The sequence below is a fragment of the Aulonocara stuartgranti genome (genome assembly GCF_965226115.1).
Source record: "Aulonocara stuartgranti genome assembly, chromosome: 11".
Classification (NCBI taxonomy): Eukaryota; Metazoa; Chordata; class Actinopteri; order Cichliformes; family Cichlidae; genus Aulonocara; species Aulonocara stuartgranti.
Window position 1 is genome coordinate 14,601,555 of NC_138947.1, and position 20,494 is coordinate 14,622,048.

General features: G+C 40.1%; 2 protein-coding genes across 7 annotated transcripts; one reads left to right on the top strand and one right to left on the bottom strand.

Moving 5' to 3' along the window:
* Positions 1-305: 305 nt before the first annotated feature.
* Positions 306-9,360, bottom strand: rap1gapl (RAP1 GTPase activating protein-like). 2 transcript variants are annotated; one of them, XM_082550370.1, is made up of 19 exons: positions 8,541-9,360; positions 8,358-8,390; positions 8,147-8,237; positions 7,938-7,973; positions 7,797-7,844; positions 7,483-7,680; positions 7,305-7,402; positions 6,767-6,845; positions 5,226-5,279; positions 4,884-4,967; positions 4,674-4,774; positions 4,460-4,589; positions 4,147-4,308; positions 3,314-3,385; positions 2,210-2,296; positions 1,940-2,095; positions 1,771-1,854; positions 1,637-1,656; positions 306-1,546 (listed from the first exon to the last, which is right to left on the bottom strand). In XM_082550370.1, the coding sequence occupies exons 1-19, from the start codon at positions 8,609-8,611 to the stop codon at positions 1,456-1,458; spliced, it is 1,695 nt and encodes a 564-aa protein (XP_082406496.1). In that variant the 5' UTR covers positions 8,612-9,360; the 3' UTR covers positions 306-1,455. The 2 variants fall into 2 exon arrangements, with proteins under 2 accessions (XP_082406496.1, XP_082406497.1); XM_082550371.1 differs by lacking the exons at positions 7,797-7,844; positions 7,938-7,973.
* Positions 9,361-10,714: 1,354 nt separating this feature from the next.
* Positions 10,715-20,104, top strand: casp2 (caspase 2, apoptosis-related cysteine peptidase). Of its 5 annotated transcripts, none has more exons than XM_082550372.1 (13): positions 10,715-10,884; positions 11,325-11,489; positions 13,236-13,406; positions 13,502-13,576; positions 13,759-13,941; positions 14,158-14,227; positions 14,662-14,753; positions 15,006-15,188; positions 15,743-15,871; positions 15,987-16,077; positions 17,656-17,856; positions 18,222-18,331; positions 18,436-20,104. In XM_082550372.1, exons 2-13 carry the CDS (start codon positions 11,340-11,342, stop codon positions 18,568-18,570), a joined length of 1,590 nt encoding a protein of 529 aa, XP_082406498.1. In that variant the 5' UTR covers positions 10,715-10,884; positions 11,325-11,339; the 3' UTR covers positions 18,571-20,104. The 5 variants fall into 5 exon arrangements, with proteins under 5 accessions (XP_082406498.1, XP_082406499.1, XP_082406500.1 ...); XM_082550373.1 differs by having other exon boundaries at positions 10,719-10,884; positions 17,656-17,844; positions 18,436-20,102; XM_082550374.1 differs by lacking the exon at positions 13,759-13,941 and having other exon boundaries at positions 10,721-10,884; positions 18,436-20,102.
* The last annotated feature ends 390 nt before the right edge of the window (positions 20,105-20,494 follow it).

The window sequence follows — 20,494 nt, forward strand, 5'->3', positions numbered from 1 at the left end:
CACTATCTAATATATATCTACTATAAAAATGTCCGGGTTTTTTTTTTTTTTTTTGCTATGAATAAACTTTGTCTTTTATAATTAAAAAAACATCTAATTACAGAACTTTACAGACTGGCAGTTTAAGCCAGAAAAGTCATGATGACAGTTCATTTACTGCAGCAGCATTTCTTTACTATTTAGAAGAAGTGAGGTTTAGTGTTGAAAACGCACTTTTTACTTATATGCTGATTTATAATGGATTGAATATATAGTTAAACTTCTTTACACTGACAGCAAGGGGAATTTCACAGGTCCAGCTCACTCAAGATCAAAGTGGGCTGTATGTGGCCCAGAATATAAAATGAGTTTGACATCACTGAATTAAAGCATAAGCATGTAATAGTTATGCCATATAGTGCACTATAGCTGAAATACTTTTTTTTTTTTAACTTATGCATAAAAATGAGTATTTTCTGCATATGTAAGAGATCTGAATACTTCCTGTACTGCCAATCTTGCTTCTCATCACATATTCTTCTTTCTGGCTGAGTGCATACACTAAGTGATGACCTATTTAGTGCAGTTTTATTTGACGGACTCTTGCATATCTTATTCGAATCAAACAATCTTATATATTATGCAGTAACAGTTCACCTCCTTCTGCCTCCTTACCTGCATCATCACTCCAGGACAGAACAGCACGTCCCTTTATTTTGTTGCTTCATTTCATTGTTATTCCAGTGTTCTTGCCACACTTTGTTAAAATCAGTTTAGAAACAGTTTTTATTGTGCATGTGTTGCTTTTATCCACAACCACCACACTCAAGTGACGATTTGGTGTGAGCGGTCAATTTATCAATTTATCAATTTTTTACAATATTTAAAAGGTTGGTTCTATCCAGATGCTGTATTTGTGCTTTATGTTGGTTGATTTGTATATTTAAGACATCAAAAATAACCAAGGATTTTTCCCAGTTTAGGTTTTGTATGGTTTTTCTGTTGAGCAATAAAGCTGTTTTTGAGTTCACGTTTTGTCTCCGGAGTCTGCACTGTGGGTCCTCCAGACCTGCACACAGCCAACACCTGACAATAGTAACTGATTTTTCAAATTACCGGTACATTTTATTGGTCTTTAAAACAAACCATTTATTTTCTACATTTTATGTTCAGTTTTAATTTAATTCATTATATGGTGTTGCCTTCCTGCAAATTCAGTCTCTGGCATAAACCTGATATTGTCTTATCATTTAAACTCTTGTCATCTGTTTTAAGTCAAAACATTTAAATTTAACGATTCTCATGAATCTAGAATATCACTCCTATAACAGTCATATAATTATATTTTATGCATTCAGAACTATTTACTTTTACAGTCTATTTACATACAGGTCATCCACCAGGATTTTAAAGTCTAACCATACAGGCCAGCAATGTCTATATTCATGTCTAAAATCTACAAGTACATTTTTGCTTTTATATCTCCTCTTGAGGACTTGTTTGATCTTTGAGTTCAGCTACCCCCAAACTGTCAGTGGGAGCAGGCAGAGGTCCTGAAGATTTGTCACTAAAAAGAACAAAAAGTGATTTGTTTTACTTCCTCAGCTCATACACAACTGAACATTTTAATTTTTTAGAATATTTTTATGAGTCTCACCTATCTCCATCTTTCTCTGTCTGTCAAGGAAGGTAGAGGAGAACATCAGTGCATTTAGTATGAATAATCTTATGACTTTATTCAAACAGTTTCCATTGCACAGCAAGCTTTTTCTTTCTTTTTCTTTTTTTTACCTTAGCCTTCTGCGATGTGCTGCTAGCATTCTTCCTGGGGACCCCCAGATTCTCAAAAGAATGGCTCCGCACTCTGATGGCTCTCTGGTACAGGAGACAGAGGTAAGAACGCTTAGTTAAAATTGTAATTTCAAACATGCAAGTATTTCAGAGAAATACAAACATTCACCTTAAAGTTTTCAATAAATCCCCCACTTCCTTCAGATGGCCCCCGCAGGCCCTCTGAAGTGGGGACAGCAATCAGTGATTGATCCCCCATCATGCACTGGGAACGGGTGAAGAGTTCAGCCTGCAAGTTCTCCAGGAGTGATGAACGAGTGCGGAGCTTTGTATGAGTGAAGGAGGGGAAAATGCAAAGGGCAGAGGTCAAAGTCAGAAGAATAAAAAACACAGATATTCAATAATGAAGTGCATTAGGGAAAAGTGTTCCTCCATCTACCTCCAGTCTGCTGAACTGCTCAGCCTTATAGCAGGATATCTCAGCGTTAATGAGTTTAGCCAGCAGAAACTCTCTGAACTTTGAATGCTAAAGGAAGGACAAAGGAAGACAAACCTTGTGAGATATTTCACACACTGATTATACTGGTAAATACTGAGCTCCCTTAAATAAAGGACTGACACAGAGAGCAGGTGGAGCAGAAGCAACCTTTCACTAATTAAATCAAGGTGTGTTCGCATTCAAGCAGTCTGAATGGTCAATGACGTCCAAAGGAGCAAAGCAAGGCAAGACAAAGGTTAGACTGACATGTTAAGCTGTGTCTTTTTAGAGCACATATTTAGACCTGTAAGGAAGGTGCAGGAGTTACTAGTAACACAAGCTCTGTTTTAGTGTCTCAATAAGCCATGACAGTGTGGCAATGAACCACAAAATACCAGAATTCTGAAACCACTTTCAGCCATCATATTACTATTTACACCTGTGCTCACTGTGACGAGTCGAACTGACATGTCTCCACTGAAGAAGGTTTGTCCACTAGAGCCCTAGTCTGGACAGCAAGTATACACTTTAGGGCCACTTTGCCACTGCCAGGTTGGACCTCCATGTTTTGAACTAGTGGTTATTTGAGTTACTGCTGCCTTCCTATCAGCTCAATCAGCCTGAATTGTTGACACAAGGATGAACTCTTCTTACCTTTTTCATGCATCACAAATTGTTGTAGATCTTTTGGCCACTTACTCTCAACTTACGTAGCATGACTCCTATTTCTAAATATCTTGTGAGACCTCAAATTATTATGTAAATCTTTTCATAGCATGCAATGGGCCCCTCAGTACCAAGCAAGTAGGAAAAAAATTAGGAAGATTTCATTTCTGTAGCAAGCTCTGCCATCCAGAGATGAAGCAACAAAAGCTATTAAACATTTGACGTCCACTGACATTTCTGGGAGAAAATCGCAGTGGACATCAAATGAATATTACTGACAAAGCAAATAAAGTACAATATACCTAAAAAAATATGAATTGGCTGTAGCTGTTGCATTAAAGAATAAATAAACACATAAACAAAGTATACTGAGACAGATGAAGCTCTGTTTTTTCTTACATCTGTAAAGACAGGGGGATCTGGAAGCACTGGACCAAAGGGAGGAACATCTTCTCTTGCCGTGACAGACACCTGCAGAAGACAAAAATGGCAGAGATTAGCAGAGATTGTTGCATGATGTCAGTTTATCACAGATATATTTGAATCAACAGCTAGTCTCATCAGCTGGTTTTCAAACTGCCAGGGCATTCGCCCCTGACTGCCACCCAGCAGTCATTAAACCTGTACTCTACAGTGCCTCCTGCAGGTGGTCAGCCAGCCCGTGTTGCCTGTTCAGGCTGTGTCTGAGTGTCAGAGTGGGCCCCGTGGGATAAAGCCTGGTCATCAGGCTAGCTCCTTTGAGCTTCCTCCCAAGGTACATAGTATTCTGGTACCTGATGATTTTTTTCTTCATCGGGGTTGTGTAAAATGCTCTTTGTCTGGTTCCCCAACAAGAAGAAATTTCCCTAGAAAGACCCAGTCAGGTTCAAAAGTTCCTAACAAATATAGCCCAGTCGTTCAGTCGTTCAGGACGGATTGAAAGCAGCGCTGCCGTTCTTCCGCACTGAGGTGGTCCAGGCATCTAATTTGGATACCTCCCTTCAGTGTACCTCTGGATGAGAGGGAGGTCTGGAATTCTCTGGTTAGGGTGGATGGATGAATGGATATTTGTATCTATATGGCAGCATATAAGTAACAACAATGGCTTTGCAAAAATGTCAGTGTTAATGCTGTAAGACACCAGCACTACCACACAACCACTACATCACCGGGCCACCCAGCTGCTATATTCCTTTACAAATATGGTGAATTTATTCAATTTGCATTGATGGGGATGTATTTTGCCCACTTACTTGATATGCTGCTCCACCTGTTTCCTCTTGCCTCTGAATCCTCCGGACGACAATAAAACAGTGAAGGAAGTGAGACTTGATAACATCAGACAGAAAGGGGGTTTGGCCCTCCTGGCAGACCAAAGCTACGATGTCATTACCGATGTGCCTTTTTCTTTGTAGCTGTGCAGGGTGATGAGAAAAATGTTGGTTAGTGTCTAAAAATAAGTTGATTCGTCCCTCCCCACATAAACTTAACTACACATAATATCCTCAGAGAGACTCTCCTGTGAATCATCAGCACAAACAGACTGAGGATGATGTGATTAATGACCTGCTGTGGGTCACCCTCTGTGTAAGGCAGTTTAGTTGCGACGTGAAACATGATTTCTCTCCCATGAAAGGAAGTGTAGACTGCTTCACTTCCTGTCTGACCATGACACACATCCAGTCCTCCTCTAAAGCTGAGAAAAAGAGTGAGGAGAGAAGAAACCATGTGATTTTCCACATTTCTTGTGTCACTTCTTCACATTGTCAGCATACTTTACCCCGTGAATCCTTGCAGCTGAACCGTCTCTCCCAGAATAGACAGGAACTCTTTAAACTCCTCACTTTCCTCATTGTTACCCAGTATGTCTTCCTCAGTGAGCTACAGAGAAATGGATTTCTCTGAGAGGGATTGGTTATGATATGCTGCCATATTTTAGCCATTTTTTATAAAAATGCATGGCATTTTGAAGTAAAGCATCAGTTCTTACCTGCCTGTCCTTTTGGCACAAAACACCAAACTTGAAATTAGGAGAAACTCTGTGTTCATCAAATGTGGTTATAAGTTCTGGAGCCTGAGAGAGGAAGAAGAGAGAGTTGAAGAGCGAAGAGCTTCATAGAAAACATGCTGACATGTCACAGTAGGAAAGGCACAGGGAGAAAAACCACATCAGGTTCTTTGTATTACCTTTCTGCTCACTGTCACACTGTTTGGGACACCCGTTTGTGTTTAACTGAGCCATTCTTATTGTTTTTGGTGACACCTGTGGCATTCCTCCTGTGACGTATGTGAAATATGTGTCAATTTTTCAAGTCATTTCAGAGCATATTACCTTCAGGTAGCAGACCACGTCAAACTTTGAGGCAGTCACTCGGTCACAAAGCATCTAGAAAGAATGTGAGGAATAATTATAAGTGCTTGTCACGTATTCGGTGCTTGAAAGTGAGAACATTTATTCATGTACTGAGGTTTGATTTTGGGGTATCTTGAGCATTTCTTTTGGTTTATTTCTCCGTTTTCTGCTGCCTCTCAGAGTGAAACAATACTTTTTACTATGCTGCATTTTTTTTTTTACATATATATTACTCTTTTAGAAAAACTGCAAGATTAAAAAGTGCTACAGTCACCATCTGCAGTACTGCAAAAAGTGCTGTCTGCTCAGTAGCTCGTAGAACCACACTAGCAGCAGCAACTTGATGTGATTTGAAGATTTGAAGTTTCTGTATGACTTTATCAGACTCTCACTTCATTGCTTCAGTTCTTGGATGCTTGGAGACATTCCTTTACGCACAGCTCTCTTTAACTCCCACCACAGCATTCCATAGTTTAAAATCTAGACTTTGGACTGGGCCACTGAAACACCTTTATTCTTTTTTTTATGTCGCAGGTTTGCTGCTGAGTTTGAAATGATTGTCTTGTTGCATGGCCCTGCAGTAGCTTTAACTGGCCAACCAGACAGATGGCCGCCTGTTTGATTCTCCTTTACATACAGAGGGGTTCATTGTCAACTTAATCACTGCATGAAGCTGCAAAACAAGCAAAACTATTGCCCCACCGCCACTGTGCTTAACAGTGTGCATGAGGTGTTTTAGGTAATATGTTGTGTTTGGATTTTGCCAAACACTGGACTGTGCACTGTGATCAAATACCTTCATTTTAGTCTCATCGGTCCAGAAGATATTGTTCCACAAATCTTGTGATTTACACAGCCGTAGCTTTGCAAACCTAAGTCATGCTGTCATGTTCATTTTAGAGAGAAGAGGCTTTCTCCTGGCAATGCTTCAAATGAACCATACTTGTTCAGTCATTATCTAATTGTGCTGTCATGAACTTTAACAGTTGATGTGCTAGCTGAGGGCTGCAGAGTTTGAGATATAACTCTTGGGGTTTTTTTCTACGAGCATATGCACAATCTGACCTTGGGGTGAATTTGCTGGCATGTCCATTACTGGAACAGTGTGTCATTGTGTTAACACACACACCTAAAAACTGCCAGAAGTTATGGTTTTATGGAGGAAGTCAGACTTGCGGATGATTGTTTTAGCATCTTACTGTCTTAATTCCTATGGAAGCATTAAGGGTGTGCTTAATTTTTCACAGAACAACATAGAGTCCAGTAAAAACTTTATTTTTCAGTGTAGAATGTAAGGCAATAAACAGTCTATAAAGTAGTTAGCCTTAGCCGCTCATCGTTTAGCTATTATGATGTCAGTGCATCCATAAAAATAATAAAACACATATGTAAGCTTTTAAGTACTTTAAATACACAGAATGTGCACAATTAATGCTTTTACTTGAAATAATAGTTTATCATTTGTGGTTACTATTTTGCCAAATAGAAATATAGGTATGATACAGTAAGAAGTTTGATACCTTTGCTAATTCAACTGCAGATGGCAGGGTGGGGAAAAGAGACACAGAGAAGACTCCATGCAGAGAACACTCCTTCATCCTGTGAGACATAAAGCACAATCATTATGCCTCCTTTTCTGTGATGCAGTTTCTTGTAATAATTGATCAACCACGCTCTACATTAAACATATAAACTATAACAAAGAAACCTTAAAGATTCCTTTCAGAGATACTTTAAGATCTTTTGTGATGCACAGCATGCACACGGGAAGTTTTAAATGACCTTGTTATGCTTGTAAAAGTTGCATATTAAACCAGGATTGACTTCTAAAATGAAATTCTGCTTGTCCCATGACACCTTCACATCAGATTTAAGTCAGATAAACATTCCTCTTTCAGCATATGAATCTGAAAGTTTACACAATAACCCTAGGAGAAAGACATTTTGGAGCTGAGGGGGCATTTAAGGAGAAGCACAATTTTCTGTTAAACATTTTTGGCTGCATTGTAGCTTAGAATAAAAAATGTCTCACAGTAAGCCAAAATAGCCAAAGATCACCTTAGAATCACCCTGAGCCTATTCTCCTCTTCCTCCAAACACACAGAGAGAACCAGCGAGCCCAAAGTTGGATCCACTGCTGTGAAAGAGTGATGGTACTGCGTGGCAAAAGGGTTAAAACATTAATATCAATGCAGAAAGAATATTCCTATAGATTTTACAGTTAAAGTCTACTTACTCGTGAGCGGAAGAACTCGTGATAGATTTTGGCCTCACCGTCTCTCTCCATGATGTCATAGCTCTCTGGGTCAACGGCATAATGGGAAGAGGTGGGACTCACATCTACCAGTCTGTCCAGAGGGGGGTCTATCCAATAGCCTCCCAGTTTCGAAGGAAGGATAAGCGGCAGCTCTCTCCCAGTTGTAGAAAGTGGAGACTGACAGACACAAAAAAGAAGAATCTGATTGGGCTGATGTTTGTTTGGGGAAACACCTGTTATCATCAGTACAGAGCCTGTGTCACTTTTTTATTATTACTATCAAGTAGAGAAACCTTGAGAGGAAGGGGGAATTCACATCGTTGCTCATCGATCCTGCTGCCCTGATGGACAAGAGCTTTAGTGATTACAAACATCTGCTGCTCAGGCATTGATGGATGCACACACTGCACAAAATGATGGACACTGTAACTCACCTGCAGCTTCTCAATGATTTCAAACAGCTCTGATTCCTAATATATATATAAAAAAGTGAAATTCAAGTTGAGAGAAAGGAAAGCAGAAGCACGGGTGAGGAAGAGGAACATGACTCATATTTCAGTCTTTCTCTAAACGGACTTCTAGAAATGTAGAACATGGATATTCATCCCTTAGAGTGAATTAAAATTAAAGCGAGAAAGTGCACCTTCTGGTTGCTGCTGGAAGAACGGAAAGGCTTGCGCTCACTGGTAGGAGAATCCAGGGTGTCCAGACTTTTGTCCTGCACGAATTCAGGTCTGCAGCAACAGGTTGGTTTACACAGCAAGACAGCACAGTTAGTAACTCCTTACATTATACAGGAAAGGTTAACATGTTAACTCGAAAAAGCTGCAGTAGAGAGGAAAATAAAGCCTCACCCCGTCTCATCCCCACATGTGAATCTATCCACACTGTAAACAAGGAAGTAAGAGCTTTTCAGAAACTTCTGCATAAACAGACAAGATGACTTGAATCTAAAAAAAGTGCCGTTTGTTCAGGTTGTGCCGCTGCTCCAAGGACAATGCCAGTCCTAATTTAAGACTAACAGTGTCTTTACTTACCTGCCATATGCCCCAAAAGTGAAACTTCTCTTTCTAGAGTAGGACATATCATTCCTCTTTTCTCTCTCCATGCCTTTGGTGTCACTGTGAATGTTTGTACATGCCAGTTTGGTGCTGAGTCAATCAGGGCTGGCTAAGGTTGAATTAATTCACTTTATCATTCTGTCACTCCTCTTCCTCCTCCTCTGCCCCCTGCCATTCACTCATTTAAGCTTCCCTTTCCTGCCTCTGTCCTGCTGTCAGCCAGACAGGCAGCATTAACCCGCTCGTGGTCACAGGTGCAGCCGCCGCCGCTAACTGTAAGATGGACACGGTCAGGTGCTCCACGCTGCTTCGCGCTATCGATCCCGAGTGACGCTTGTGGTAGTTTCACAGACCGGCTGAGCTTAAAGATAGGCGTGTAAATAAATAAAGAAATGAGTGAGACATTTTCTCCCGGACCTGCTACCCTTTGAGTCAGTGAGAATCATCAATTATTGACAGGTCACACAGTGAGGGTGAGGAGATAGACAGCAGGGGAGGGTGAAGGAGGGAGTGACAGAGAGAGAGGGATGGAAAAGGAAGTAAGAAAGCGAGAAAAACAGAAAGGCAGGAATACATGCAATGCAAAGCACTCACCTGTTGGTTCTAATGCATTAATGGTTGCTGTCTGTCTCTGTGTTTGTCATAATGTGTGTGTAACTCTGATGCCTTATTGTAAAATACGCCCAGTAAGAATAAATTGTACCAGAAATGTTCCTCCATTAGTTTTATGTGATTCGTCATATTTTATTCATTAAAATTATTTATTTAGTATGGTTTTATTGCACTAATTATTATTTTAGTTCATGGTTCTCAACGTTGGAGCTTGTAATATTATTACTGAACTGGGAAAGAAGAAAAGAAACCTCTGGTACAACAATTTGGATTCAAAATTGTAAACTTTATTCTGAGTATTGCTTTTTCATGAGCAGATGGACTAACTTTCTAAATTTCAATCACCAGCTCAAATAAAGCTATGACATTTAAGTGAAATATCTCTTTGAGGGAACTGCAATGGCAAACATTAAAGAATAATTTAAAAAGGAAAACAGGTGGCTTCCTTTCACACACAAACTTTGCAATGTATACAAGAATGCTCTGTTTAAAATGTCAATTTTATATATTTAAACAGCTAAACAGATAGGTTTAGCTATCAAGTAATCATGGTTGAGTGAAAAGCATAGAGTACTCAAGTATAAGGGATATGACTGACAGAAAAAGATGCACCTCCACTGAACTGGACACTTCTGAAGCTGTGGTGGAAGTCACTGAGCAAACTGTTATCAATCATGACCACCTTCTGCACCACTTCCTGGACAGGCAGCAAATCACCTCCTCTTACGGACTGATAATTTCATACCACATTTTGTCACCCTGTATGATTAAAGTCCACTCTACCTTTTATCATTAGTGTGTCCCACACTTATTTTGTTCCCCCTCACTGCAAACGTGTGTCTCAATTTCCTTATCATATTTCAAAATTTCCTGTTCCTCTTGTTGTGGCTAGAAGCAAGTTTTGTATTTTTGTTTGTTTGTTTGAAAAAGTACAGAACTGTAATAACAGAACTGTTATAACAAAATAATTTCCCAAATCTGGGATAAATTCATTATTTCTTAGTTCTTATTATTTGGTATTTTAACATTTGTTAAATATCAATGGAGCTTGTTTTTCCCCTTTATACTAAAAAACTGACATCAGGTTGTTTTGAATATCAGATTGTAACTGGAGGCAGGACCTTACATTACAACTTATCCTGCCATTGCTCATTTACAAACTCAAATTTTAAACCCAAGTTTCAAGTTTTATTGTCATGTACAGATAAACAGTGTAGCCACATTTATCCATAATGAAATTCTTTGGCTCGTGCTCCTCAGCTTTAAATGAGCATATAGAGAGTGTGCAGCAACCCTGCTGCAAATATGTGACCTTTAAGTGTCTTTACACTCCTCCTTTTTAAATAGCTCTCTATTCGAGAGGCCTTTGTGCCTGCCTTCTTATCAATTGGTTACTTATTAACTGAAATGAGATTCAAATTCAAAATACCCTTATTTCTGTTGTTCACACAGCAGTTTACTGTACGGTTAAGATGCCATTAAGAAGAAAAGAAGAAACGATTGGTTCACTGAAACGCCACTCAAACTGTACAGCGCTCTCATTGGTCAGAATCAAACTCGAAGAGTCTGATGGTCTGTTTACCCCGCGGAAGTTCGTCTGTGGCTTGTAGACGGGATGTTGTTAGTTTGCGTTTAGTAAAGGGACTTACGGAGACATTTTGCTCATTTTTAGGGTGTGTTGATAGTCTGTTGCAGGAACAGAAGAGAGGTAAGTAGTGGGGATGCGGGGAGTCATATTAAACCCACTTCAGTGCAGAGAAAGTCGAAGTTAGCTAGCTAGTTAGCTAGCGTTTATCACCATCACCCAACACCATTTAGATTAGCGTAACTTCTCTTTTATTGTAACTCAGCATAGTAAACTTACATTGCTAATATTATACTTCCATTATTTTTCCTCTTTATCTTATTATTTGGTAGATACTTTACTGAGTTTACCATTGTATTGTTCAGCTTCTGTTGTTACTGGTTTATTATTGCTGGCTCAAAGAGTGCCTCATGGTAACGTTATCGCTTGTGTTGTATTTTGTTATAAGGGTGTAACTGAGGAGCCAAGCTAATAAAGTGACTGTTCCCAGTGTTGCACAAAAACGTCCATATGCTTGTATTGTTCACAATGTTCGTGTATCTTGTTACCTGCTCTGGATACAGTTTTTGAGGGGAAAAATGTTGGAGTGTGGCATGATGGAGCGGGACAGGCAGGCTCTCCGAAGAAACTCAGCTATCCTGTGCAGACAGCTGGTGGTGGATGAGCTGCTCATACAGTCACTGCAGGCAGAAGACATCCTCACGGAGAGCATGGCAGAGAGCATTATGGTATGTGGATAATAACTACTATATTAACAGTGAGACAGCTGATTCTTAACAGTTATGTGACTTTGAGTTACCTTCAGTTTGCTTAAATTGAAGTTAACTTGGCTGTCAGCAACTTTGCTGAAGGTTATGGTCAGTTTTTAGCTTGTGGTTTAAATGTATGTGGGAGTCAGAACCTCTAACCCTCCCATGAAATAGCTGTTAAGTAAAAGGTGACTACAGAAATGTTTCCTGCAGTTTTACAGGAACTACCACCATTTCTGCACTCTGGCAGCTAGTATAGGCTCCAGTGGCAGAGAAAACATGAGTTAGATAGGTAGTTAATAAAGTAGATGATTAATTCTACAATTAAAAAGATCTCTCACAGTCAAATCCATAAAGTTCGACAGTGATATAGTTTATAGTATAGTATAATATTTTTCTTTCAGCATGCTAACGCTTTTGATTAGAAATAAAGCAGTCATGATGTGATTGATGGATCCTTCTACATCTATTATCACAGCAAATTATCAACACTGCCTATTCAGTGATGAGTAGTTGTGCTTTGAATGAGGCCTTTATCTTCTGTGCTGTGATTTAGGTACACTTTAATTAGGTTTATCTGTCCCAGAGAAGTTTTGGGTTTTCTAGTTAAGTATAATCGAACTGTATACTCTTATTCTTCTTTAAAGTCCGTCACCTCAGGTATTTACATAGTTGGTTCACTGTAATGTAAATTCTCCTCAGATGATTCTGCATAGTCACAAAATGCAGGCGGGCACGTGGCTGTCCACGTGGCCACTCACGCTCCCCATCTGATGACAAAATTTACTTCATTCAGACCTGAGCGGACTCACAGAAATGGAAAATATAATTATGAAAATTGAACACATTTTAATTCTGTCATTCTGCAAGCTTTTTTAATAGCTATGTAATGTTTTTACAGCCTAATAAAACCCTTCATATTTATTTATCATTGGATGCATATATAGACTAACTGCAAAGTCAGCACTTAAAATCTCTACATGCTTTTTATTATTTTGATTTGGTAATTGAAATAATTAGGGAACATGCCACACCTGTTCTAAATACTTCAAGCATGTGAAAGATGTGTAACAATGCAAGAAATGTCTGCTTTCCTAAATTATTAACAAAATACTTTTGCTAAACCTTATGCATTTAAACTGAAAGTCTAGACTGGAGAGTCTAGTGTCTCACTATCCAAAGACTTAGGGATCTTACTATTTTAGAGGTTTACCAGAGAAAACCAGTTGGGAACCACAGGGCAACGTCCTTCAGAGACATTAATATCCCTTTTCCACCGACACAATGCTGGTTACCAATCTAGAACTAATGCCAGAAAGCTGGCACTGGCACAGCACCACAAATTGCCAGGCTAATGTCAGAGGAGATGCCATAATAAATAGTTTGTGTCTGCCATGATTTTACTGCAACTTCTAATAATTACAGCATAGTAACCTTTCAAATTGTCGGCTGTTTCTCAAAAGGCATCAACATAGAACAGGCTTATATTTGGTGGAAAAGGCATTTGTGAAAGTTTTGATTTAATCCCTCAAGGTTGAAATCTTTACTTCCGACTGTCCTGTCTGAGGACCACCTTTAAACATCTAAAGTTTAAGGTGTCTGGATGAATTCACAATCAAATGTTATAATGTTGAGAAGGTGAAAAAAAAGTAAAACCAAATGTATTTTTTAATTAATTCATTGTTAGTAAATTTTATGTTTCCGATGTGATCTCTTCTACTCCAGGCAGAGCAAACGTCTCAGAAACGCAGCTGGCGTTTGCTTCTACTCTTACCAAAACGTGGACCCAGAGCTTTCAGCAGTTTCTGCTCAGCTCTTCAAGATACTGAACAGAAACACCTCTACGACCTGCTCATAAAATCACCAGAGAAAGATGGCAGAGAGACACACACAGATGTGAGTGTGTACTTGACATCAACCATACACATGTCGCACAGCAGCAGTGTAAACAGCAGATTTAGTGCAGTTCTTAGACTGCTTTCTGCTCACAGAGTTTTCAGCCTGAGGAGGAGCCACAGGAGAAGGCAGGGCAGCTGGTTATGGAAAGAACAAAAAAGAAGAGAGAGGTGAGCTTGCCTATGATTATCGAAGGCAATGTCACTCTTGGCATTTTTGAAGTAGAAGACATCATTGCATCATTGAACGCCTTTCATGCCTCTTTAATAGATTTTTCTTTAATTATAAATGCTAAGATTATATAGAGTAATATTTTGGGAATTGTAAGCTTCAGTAACATGACGTTTGGCAGGCATCTTCAGAAGACAGAGAGGAAATGTATGAGGTGAGCAGCACCTCATCATTCCCAGTCCAGGCATCAGATAGCTGGCCTGGCTCAGAGTCATCAGTCAGAGACTTACCCACAGTCAGGGCTGAGGACAGGAACAAACAGAGACTGAGGACAAAGAAACGAGGAGCAGATATGCAGACAGATGTGAGAATCACAAAATGCATCCATCTCATTATATATATCCAGATGGCCCACCTGAAGTAGAAAGGCAGGCAGGAGTTTCCCAAATATTTAATCTAGGACTGCAGATGTCATATTCCTACAAAAACAACAGCTGCTTCCACTGTATAGAACAAAATCCTTCATTATCTTTTTTGTACGGTCTGTCTTTAATAATTTGTGTATCATTTTAAATTTCAGAGGTCTACGGACTCTTCTCTTCCACTTCCAACTCAGGAGGAAATTGCAGCCAAGAGAGCGAGGACACATGGTGAGCGGTGCTGCAGAGCGTCTATGCGTTCATTTCAAAATGGGTTTCAGTGTGTGTAATGTTGTTGTCAGTCTTGTTTCCCTGGAGACATGAAGTTGTTTCTCAACAAAAGGCTTTATGTGTTGTTCATTGTTAAGACAATTTAATATATATGTCACAAAAAAAACCATTCTATAGCCACTGACCACTTTAGGCCTTTAGTCTCCTGTTATTCTGTTGATTATTTGAACTGTTATAAACACACATCATAGAAAAAAGTGTAGAAATGTTGTTTTTCTAGCAGGTACCTACTGTCTCTACCTGCAGGCACCACACCCCAAGAATGACTCATTGACAACATGATACTCTGCTGTTAGACAACTCCATTCAGTGATGAGGACTAAGAATAGTTCAGTTTGTATTAGTTTGTGATTGTTTGTGTGTATGTGCTGCAGAATCCATGGAGTTTAGTCTAGATGCTGACAGTCCCATCAACAGTCCGGTCCTACCCTGCACACCTGACTTTTACCTCTCCCGCTGCCAGCAGGTACGATTTTGTTTTCCCATCAGCGGGTCAGTTGAGCCCATGCAAAGGTGCTCAGTTTTGTTTGGATTTACTGCGACCGCCTAAAAATGCATGTCTTCAGCATTTAGCTATGTTTATGTAACAAGCATAAAAATTGCAAATTTAATCTTTGGGTTTTGTCACTTTGTTAAGGTTTTTTGTTTTAAACAGATTAAAACAAAAAACCTTATTGTGTATGAATTTTCTTATATAGGTCATTCCATTCTTATTCAGTCTTACAGGTTGAGTTCATCGCCTCGTGGTTTTGGCTTGGTGATCAGTAATGTGACCTTTGACCCTTGTGCTGCCCCTGACCTTGACCCTAGAAAAGGTGGCGAGGTGGATGATGAGGTCCTCCGGAAGGTTTTTACAGAGCTGGATTACATTGTTGCTGTGCACAGAGACCTCACTGCTCAGGTAAAATGATGGATTTTGCAGGATGTTGGAAATGTGACACTTTTATCTTATTTATTGATAAACCTAAAGAAAGGACGTTTGGGCCAAACAAAAGAAGATGTTAGATCCTCAGCAACCTCTTCACCTGACACAGTTCGGAGAAAGTCACTTGTTGAAATGTTTAAGTTAAGAAAGACTGGGGATATGGTGTAGACAGGTTTTTTTAATGTAGGATTTGTTCTGGTTAGCCCACTTTCACTGCTGTCTGAGGAAGGTGGGAGGTTTGTCACAAAGTAAACACACTTCATGTTTAATTAATTTAAGTCCAGATGCACATATCCTGCCTTGAACCTGATTGTTTACTGCACATCATGGTCTAATGAATCCATTGCTAGTGAGGGGGTGTCATCCTGCACACTTTAAGTCAGACCCTAAGTTGAGTGTTTCCATTAGTGAGAATGAAAATGTTTGAATACAGCTTCTATGAAATTTGGACTGAAAGATTGTTGCGTTTGTGTTAACGCTGACTTTGACCACATATGCTGATGCTTGTTCTTGTTCGTATTCTTGTGTAGGGTATGAGGACCTGCATTGAGAACTTTTCCAGACGGCCAGAGCACCGGACAGTGGACAGCTGTGTGGTGTGTCTGCTCTCCCACGGAGTGGAAGGGGCAGTGTACGGTACAGATGGCAAACTCCTCCAGGTCAGTTTGTCTGACACTTTACTGTGTAGATGTATGGTATGTCATTCAATAACAAAGATTCAACTGCTTTTTTCTGACATTTAATGCTAATTGTGTTTAACTTGGTCAATTTCAGTTGGACTGGGTGTTTGAGGCCTTTGACAATGCACACTGTCCACTTCTACAAAACAAACCAAAGATGTTTTTCATCCAGGCCTGCAGAGGAGGTAAGATGAATGAGATTGTGCAGCACAGCAATAAAAAAGAATTATACGGTAAACATGTTCTGGGGACTGCACTGTCCACAGTTCTGAGAAACTACCTGGGTAAAATCTCTCAGAGCCGTGCAGCATTATGAAATAGTGGTACCAATCTTCCCCTTCACATGGCCAGATGCTGTCTGCTGTCATTGTCATGCCCACTGAGAGAATCACAGTGGGTGGCAGTTTCAGAATCGCCCATTTACTCTACAGTTCCAGCTGTGGATTGTGCCAAAATCTCAGTTTTGTGTCAGTTTTCATCTTCTTTATAATATTTTGATGAAACTTCAAACAAATTCAGCACAATAAAAATAAAATGAATCTGTGGCTTAACAAGCTCCAAGTCAGTTGTTCTGTCTCTGTGACGGAGGTTATGGCCTGACTGCACACCCAGTGATGCTCATGACAGATCCTTAGACCCCTCAGGAGCAAACCTAATTACTTCCCACACTCCCTCGCTGCACACAGAGCCCAACACAGGTGTGCTGCTGAAAGGCTATTAGATGTGCTTAGCAGCTCTGGAAATAGCTTCAGTGAAATTCAGATATTGCTTATTTAGAGTGTTCATGGATACATTGGTATACTGCCAGTTTTTCTTAATAAGTAAGAAAAATAAGTAAGTGTTGTTTGCAACACAGTGGTTAACACTGTGAGGTCACCGCAAGAGGGTCCTTGTTTTGTGGAATATACATGTTCTCTGTGTGCCTGCATGGTTTTCCCTCCAAGTAACCCAGGATCCTCCACCAGTCTAGGGCATGCACGTTAGTGGAATTTGTGATTCCCAGTTGGCCGCCGGTGTGAATGTCTCTGTGATAGCCTGGAGACCTGTCCAGGGTGTATGCCACTCCTCACTCAATGTTAGCCGGGATAGGATTTAGCTCTCCTGTGACCCTGAGTCCTTTAAACGGTTAAAGAAATGGATGGATGGATAGCTAAAGGCTTCAAAGTGCCTGCGGCGTAGTGCTGTGTGAATGTGGCTTGTGGTGTAGAGTGCTTTGGGGGCAGTCAGGAGGACTAGAAAAGTGCTATGTAAATTTCAGTGCAAGATTTCTTCGTTTTCTGCCGTTCAGAAGTTTAGAAAAACATTTCAACCAGGGCTCATGCTAAATGCCAGTGATAGCTTCGCTTTCAGACTTTTTCCAGAATTCATTTGGAATAATACTTGAGTTTATCAAAGAGCTGCAGGAAACCCATTGAGTTCAAGCTGTTTAGCTTTTTTAAGACTGGGGCAACAGCTTGAGAAGCATGCTAACTGAGCAGGCACAGCTTCATTGCTCCATCTATGTCTGCTCAGGTGGTGTTACAGTGCAGCGTTGAATCACACATGCATTTTTTAATCTTTCAGTTTTAATCTCTTCTGCTTTGGTTTGTTTTCACTGGCCTATAGTGTCAATAAAATGCTTTGCCCCTTTGGTGGACAGTTGCATTCATTATTAAAGAATATTTGAGACAAATGACTAAAAACTGCAGTAATCCAACCCAGTTATTGCAATAATATTGCTGCTAGATCTTTTTGGGCCTAATTGAAACTTACTTGTCTTCCAGAGGAGATGGACTGTGGCGTGGAGCAGATAGACGGGCCAAAGAGGACGTGCTCACCAAGCTGTGAACAGCGGGATGCTGGCAGGGAGGGACAGGGGGATGCAGACTCCAGACAGAGGGGGGACACAGGAAGACCCAGGATTAAACTTCCCCAGCGGTCGGACATGATCTGTGGCTTTGCGTCTCTCAAAGGTCAGAGAATTTGTAAGTTTATCTAATTTGTTATTCTGGGGTGGGTTTATATATGATATTTTATTCATTAACTGAAACACTGGTGTAAGAGGAAAACTAATGAGGCCATTGGGATCAGCAGTAATGGTTTTGTAATTCTTCTTTTTTAAATTATCTTTGGCCCTAATCATTATTTCTGCTTTTTGTGCAGTGCAATTAAAATTTCTGCTTGAGAGGGGTTTTTTTGTGCACAAGCGAATCAAAAGTGGATCTGAAATTGATTCTTATTATGTAAAGCTTTATTATGTAAAGCTCTACCAGACAACACCTTCGCTCTGTCTTTCTGTGTCTCATCTTGATGTATTACACTTCTGCTGTTTGATCTTTTCCTCCTCAAGGCACAGCAGCCATGCGAAACACTAAGAGAGGATCCTGGTTTATCCAGGAACTCAACTCAGCACTCCGCCTCCACGCCAGAGACACCCACCTTGCGGACATATTGGTGCAGGTAAACATGTTTTTTCAGACTGCAGTTGCAGATTACAAACTGCTATTTTGATATATAATACATTTTTGAAACCAACATGTCTTTTTTTTTTCTTTTTCTCCCAGGTGAACAGTCGTATTAAGGAGAGGGAGGGCTACGCCCCAGGTACTGCCCACCACCGCTGCAAAGAAATGTCAGAGTTCACCAGCTCATTGTGCAAAGACCTCTACTTTTTCCCCAAACACCAGCCCCAGTATTAATATGCACATTAACACACACAGATCATTCCTTGTATTGAAGCCTGGAGTAAGGGCATCACAGCTGTTTATTGCACACCACACACTCACACATTCCCCCCTGTTACAACTTGACATCCAAATGTCTAGTGGTTTTAATTTGTCCATTCAAACCACTAGACATTCACAAGCACACACACATATACACAAATCCTGGAAAGAAAAAAGGAGCGAGCTTCTGTTAATCTACATGTACATGGAAATGGGCAACCTATTGGCATACAATGTGCTCATGTATATATTTGTGTGTCTGTGTCTATGCCAGTTAGAGGGTTTAGATGTTAATCCTTTGCAGTCAAACTGCACAGCTACTTTGAGCTTTCACAAGCCTCTTTTTAAAATGTATTTTGTACACAGATCTATTTTTGTGGCTTTATTTTGTATGGAATTCTTTTTATAAGGATTGTAAGGCCCATTCTTATATTTGTACATAATGTATGTTAAATGTTATGAACATTTCTTGTTATTAACGAAGTGACAGGCAGGGGGCAGCGCAGCAAAATGCATTTCAGCATCTTGATTTCATCAATATTAACATCTCCTTCAGTTGAAGAAGAGCTTTATTGTCATGGCAGCCATGGTTACAGACAGCTATGTTTAAAATTAAACAATAGAGTTTTTGAACTATTAAATTAAAATATATGATTTTTTTTCCTCACATAGTTTGCCTTACGAAAAGAACAACACCTACAGGGCAGCTTCAGTATGAAGTTTATCTTCTCACTTTAAATTGACATTTACTGATATTTAGTAAATTTCTCTGTCAGGGTGGTGGAGTGCAGTCTGGTGCTACATGTAGGGTCACTTACAGACAGTATGAACTCTGACCTTTACACATTTTACTTGTAGTGTTTGTTCCTGCATAGGAGCTGCATATTTAGTCAGTCTCGCCATTGTATTTTACTATAATCGATGCACAACACATAAAAAAGTGTCTTCCATTTAAAAAAAGCCTGTGCCAGCTGAGGATGATGTGTTGGATAAGTTTATGACCATGGTGCTGCTTTCATAGCATATTATAAGTCTCTGGCACACCTCCAAACAAAGTATTTCTGAAAGCTGCTCCAGAATTTATGGTTCCCAGAAAGAAAAGAAAACTGACCAGGCAAAGTATGTTTTAGTTACAGCAGTGTTGCAGTGAGGGGCACAGTGGTTGAAACAGTATTGATTGTTAACTATCAGTAAAGGGATGATTTTAAAGATCCTGTGTATGAGGCGGTCTTAGCAGAGTTTACCCTGGTCTGAAGCGTGCTCACTCCACTTAGGTTTTAGTTTTAATAATTAAGAAACATAACTTAAGAGAGGAAAAGATTGGACTGTTATAAGAGGATAGTTTTCCTGTAGAATGAGACGTTTTGCTGCCAAACTCTGCTGAAGTGCTTTGTAGGGTGATGTGATGTAGGGTGGGGAGGGGGCAGGAGAGACTTCAATATTAATTACTGCCAAATGTTGAGTATAATAAAAGGCTGTGGGTTTTAAACAATAAAAAATGTCTGTGTTTGTTCTTAAAGCTGTGTTTGTAATTGCATTTTCTGCAACGACAGCTTTTATGCACAGGTTTAGATCACGTTGCATCCGTAAAGTCAAGGCCCTCTGCTCAAATGTACACTGTTGCCGCTCCTGTGCATGCTCCGCTCCATTTGATCCTCCTTGTTGCTGTGTTTGTGTGTGTTGTTCCCGGCGTTCAGCCTGTCCCCCTCCGTTCTCAGGTATAGTATAACTGGCTCCCCACTATTCCGCTGTGCTCAGGTCGTGCTGCGACCGGGACAACGTACACATCTCTCACACTGCCCGCCACCCACTGATAATGTTCTTAGTGTATCAGATAGAGCCCCCCGGGCCAGCTGTCCACAATCATTCTCGTTTGACATACACGCACACGCCGGTG

Coding starts and splice junctions, on each gene's coding strand:
- casp2 (XM_082550372.1), top strand. CDS start 11,340: ATGTTGGAGTGTGGCATGATGGAGCGGGACAGGCAGGCTCTCCGAAGA. Junction 13,942..14,157: donor GAGCAGATATGCAGACAGAT/GTGAGAATCACA, acceptor TTTAAATTTCAG/AGGTCTACGGACTCTTCTCT. Junction 14,228..14,661: donor CAAGAGAGCGAGGACACATG/GTGAGCGGTGCT, acceptor TATGTGCTGCAG/AATCCATGGAGTTTAGTCTA.
- rap1gapl (XM_082550370.1), bottom strand. CDS start 8,611: ATGGAGAGAGAAAAGAGGAATGATATGTCCTACTCTAGAAAGAGAAGT. Junction 7,403..7,482: donor ACGAGTTCTTCCGCTCACGA/GTAAGTAGACTT, acceptor TTTGCCACGCAG/TACCATCACTCTTTCACAGC. Junction 3,386..4,146: donor CAGGTGGAGCAGCATATCAA/GTAAGTGGGCAA, acceptor TGTCTTCTGCAG/GTGTCTGTCACGGCAAGAGA.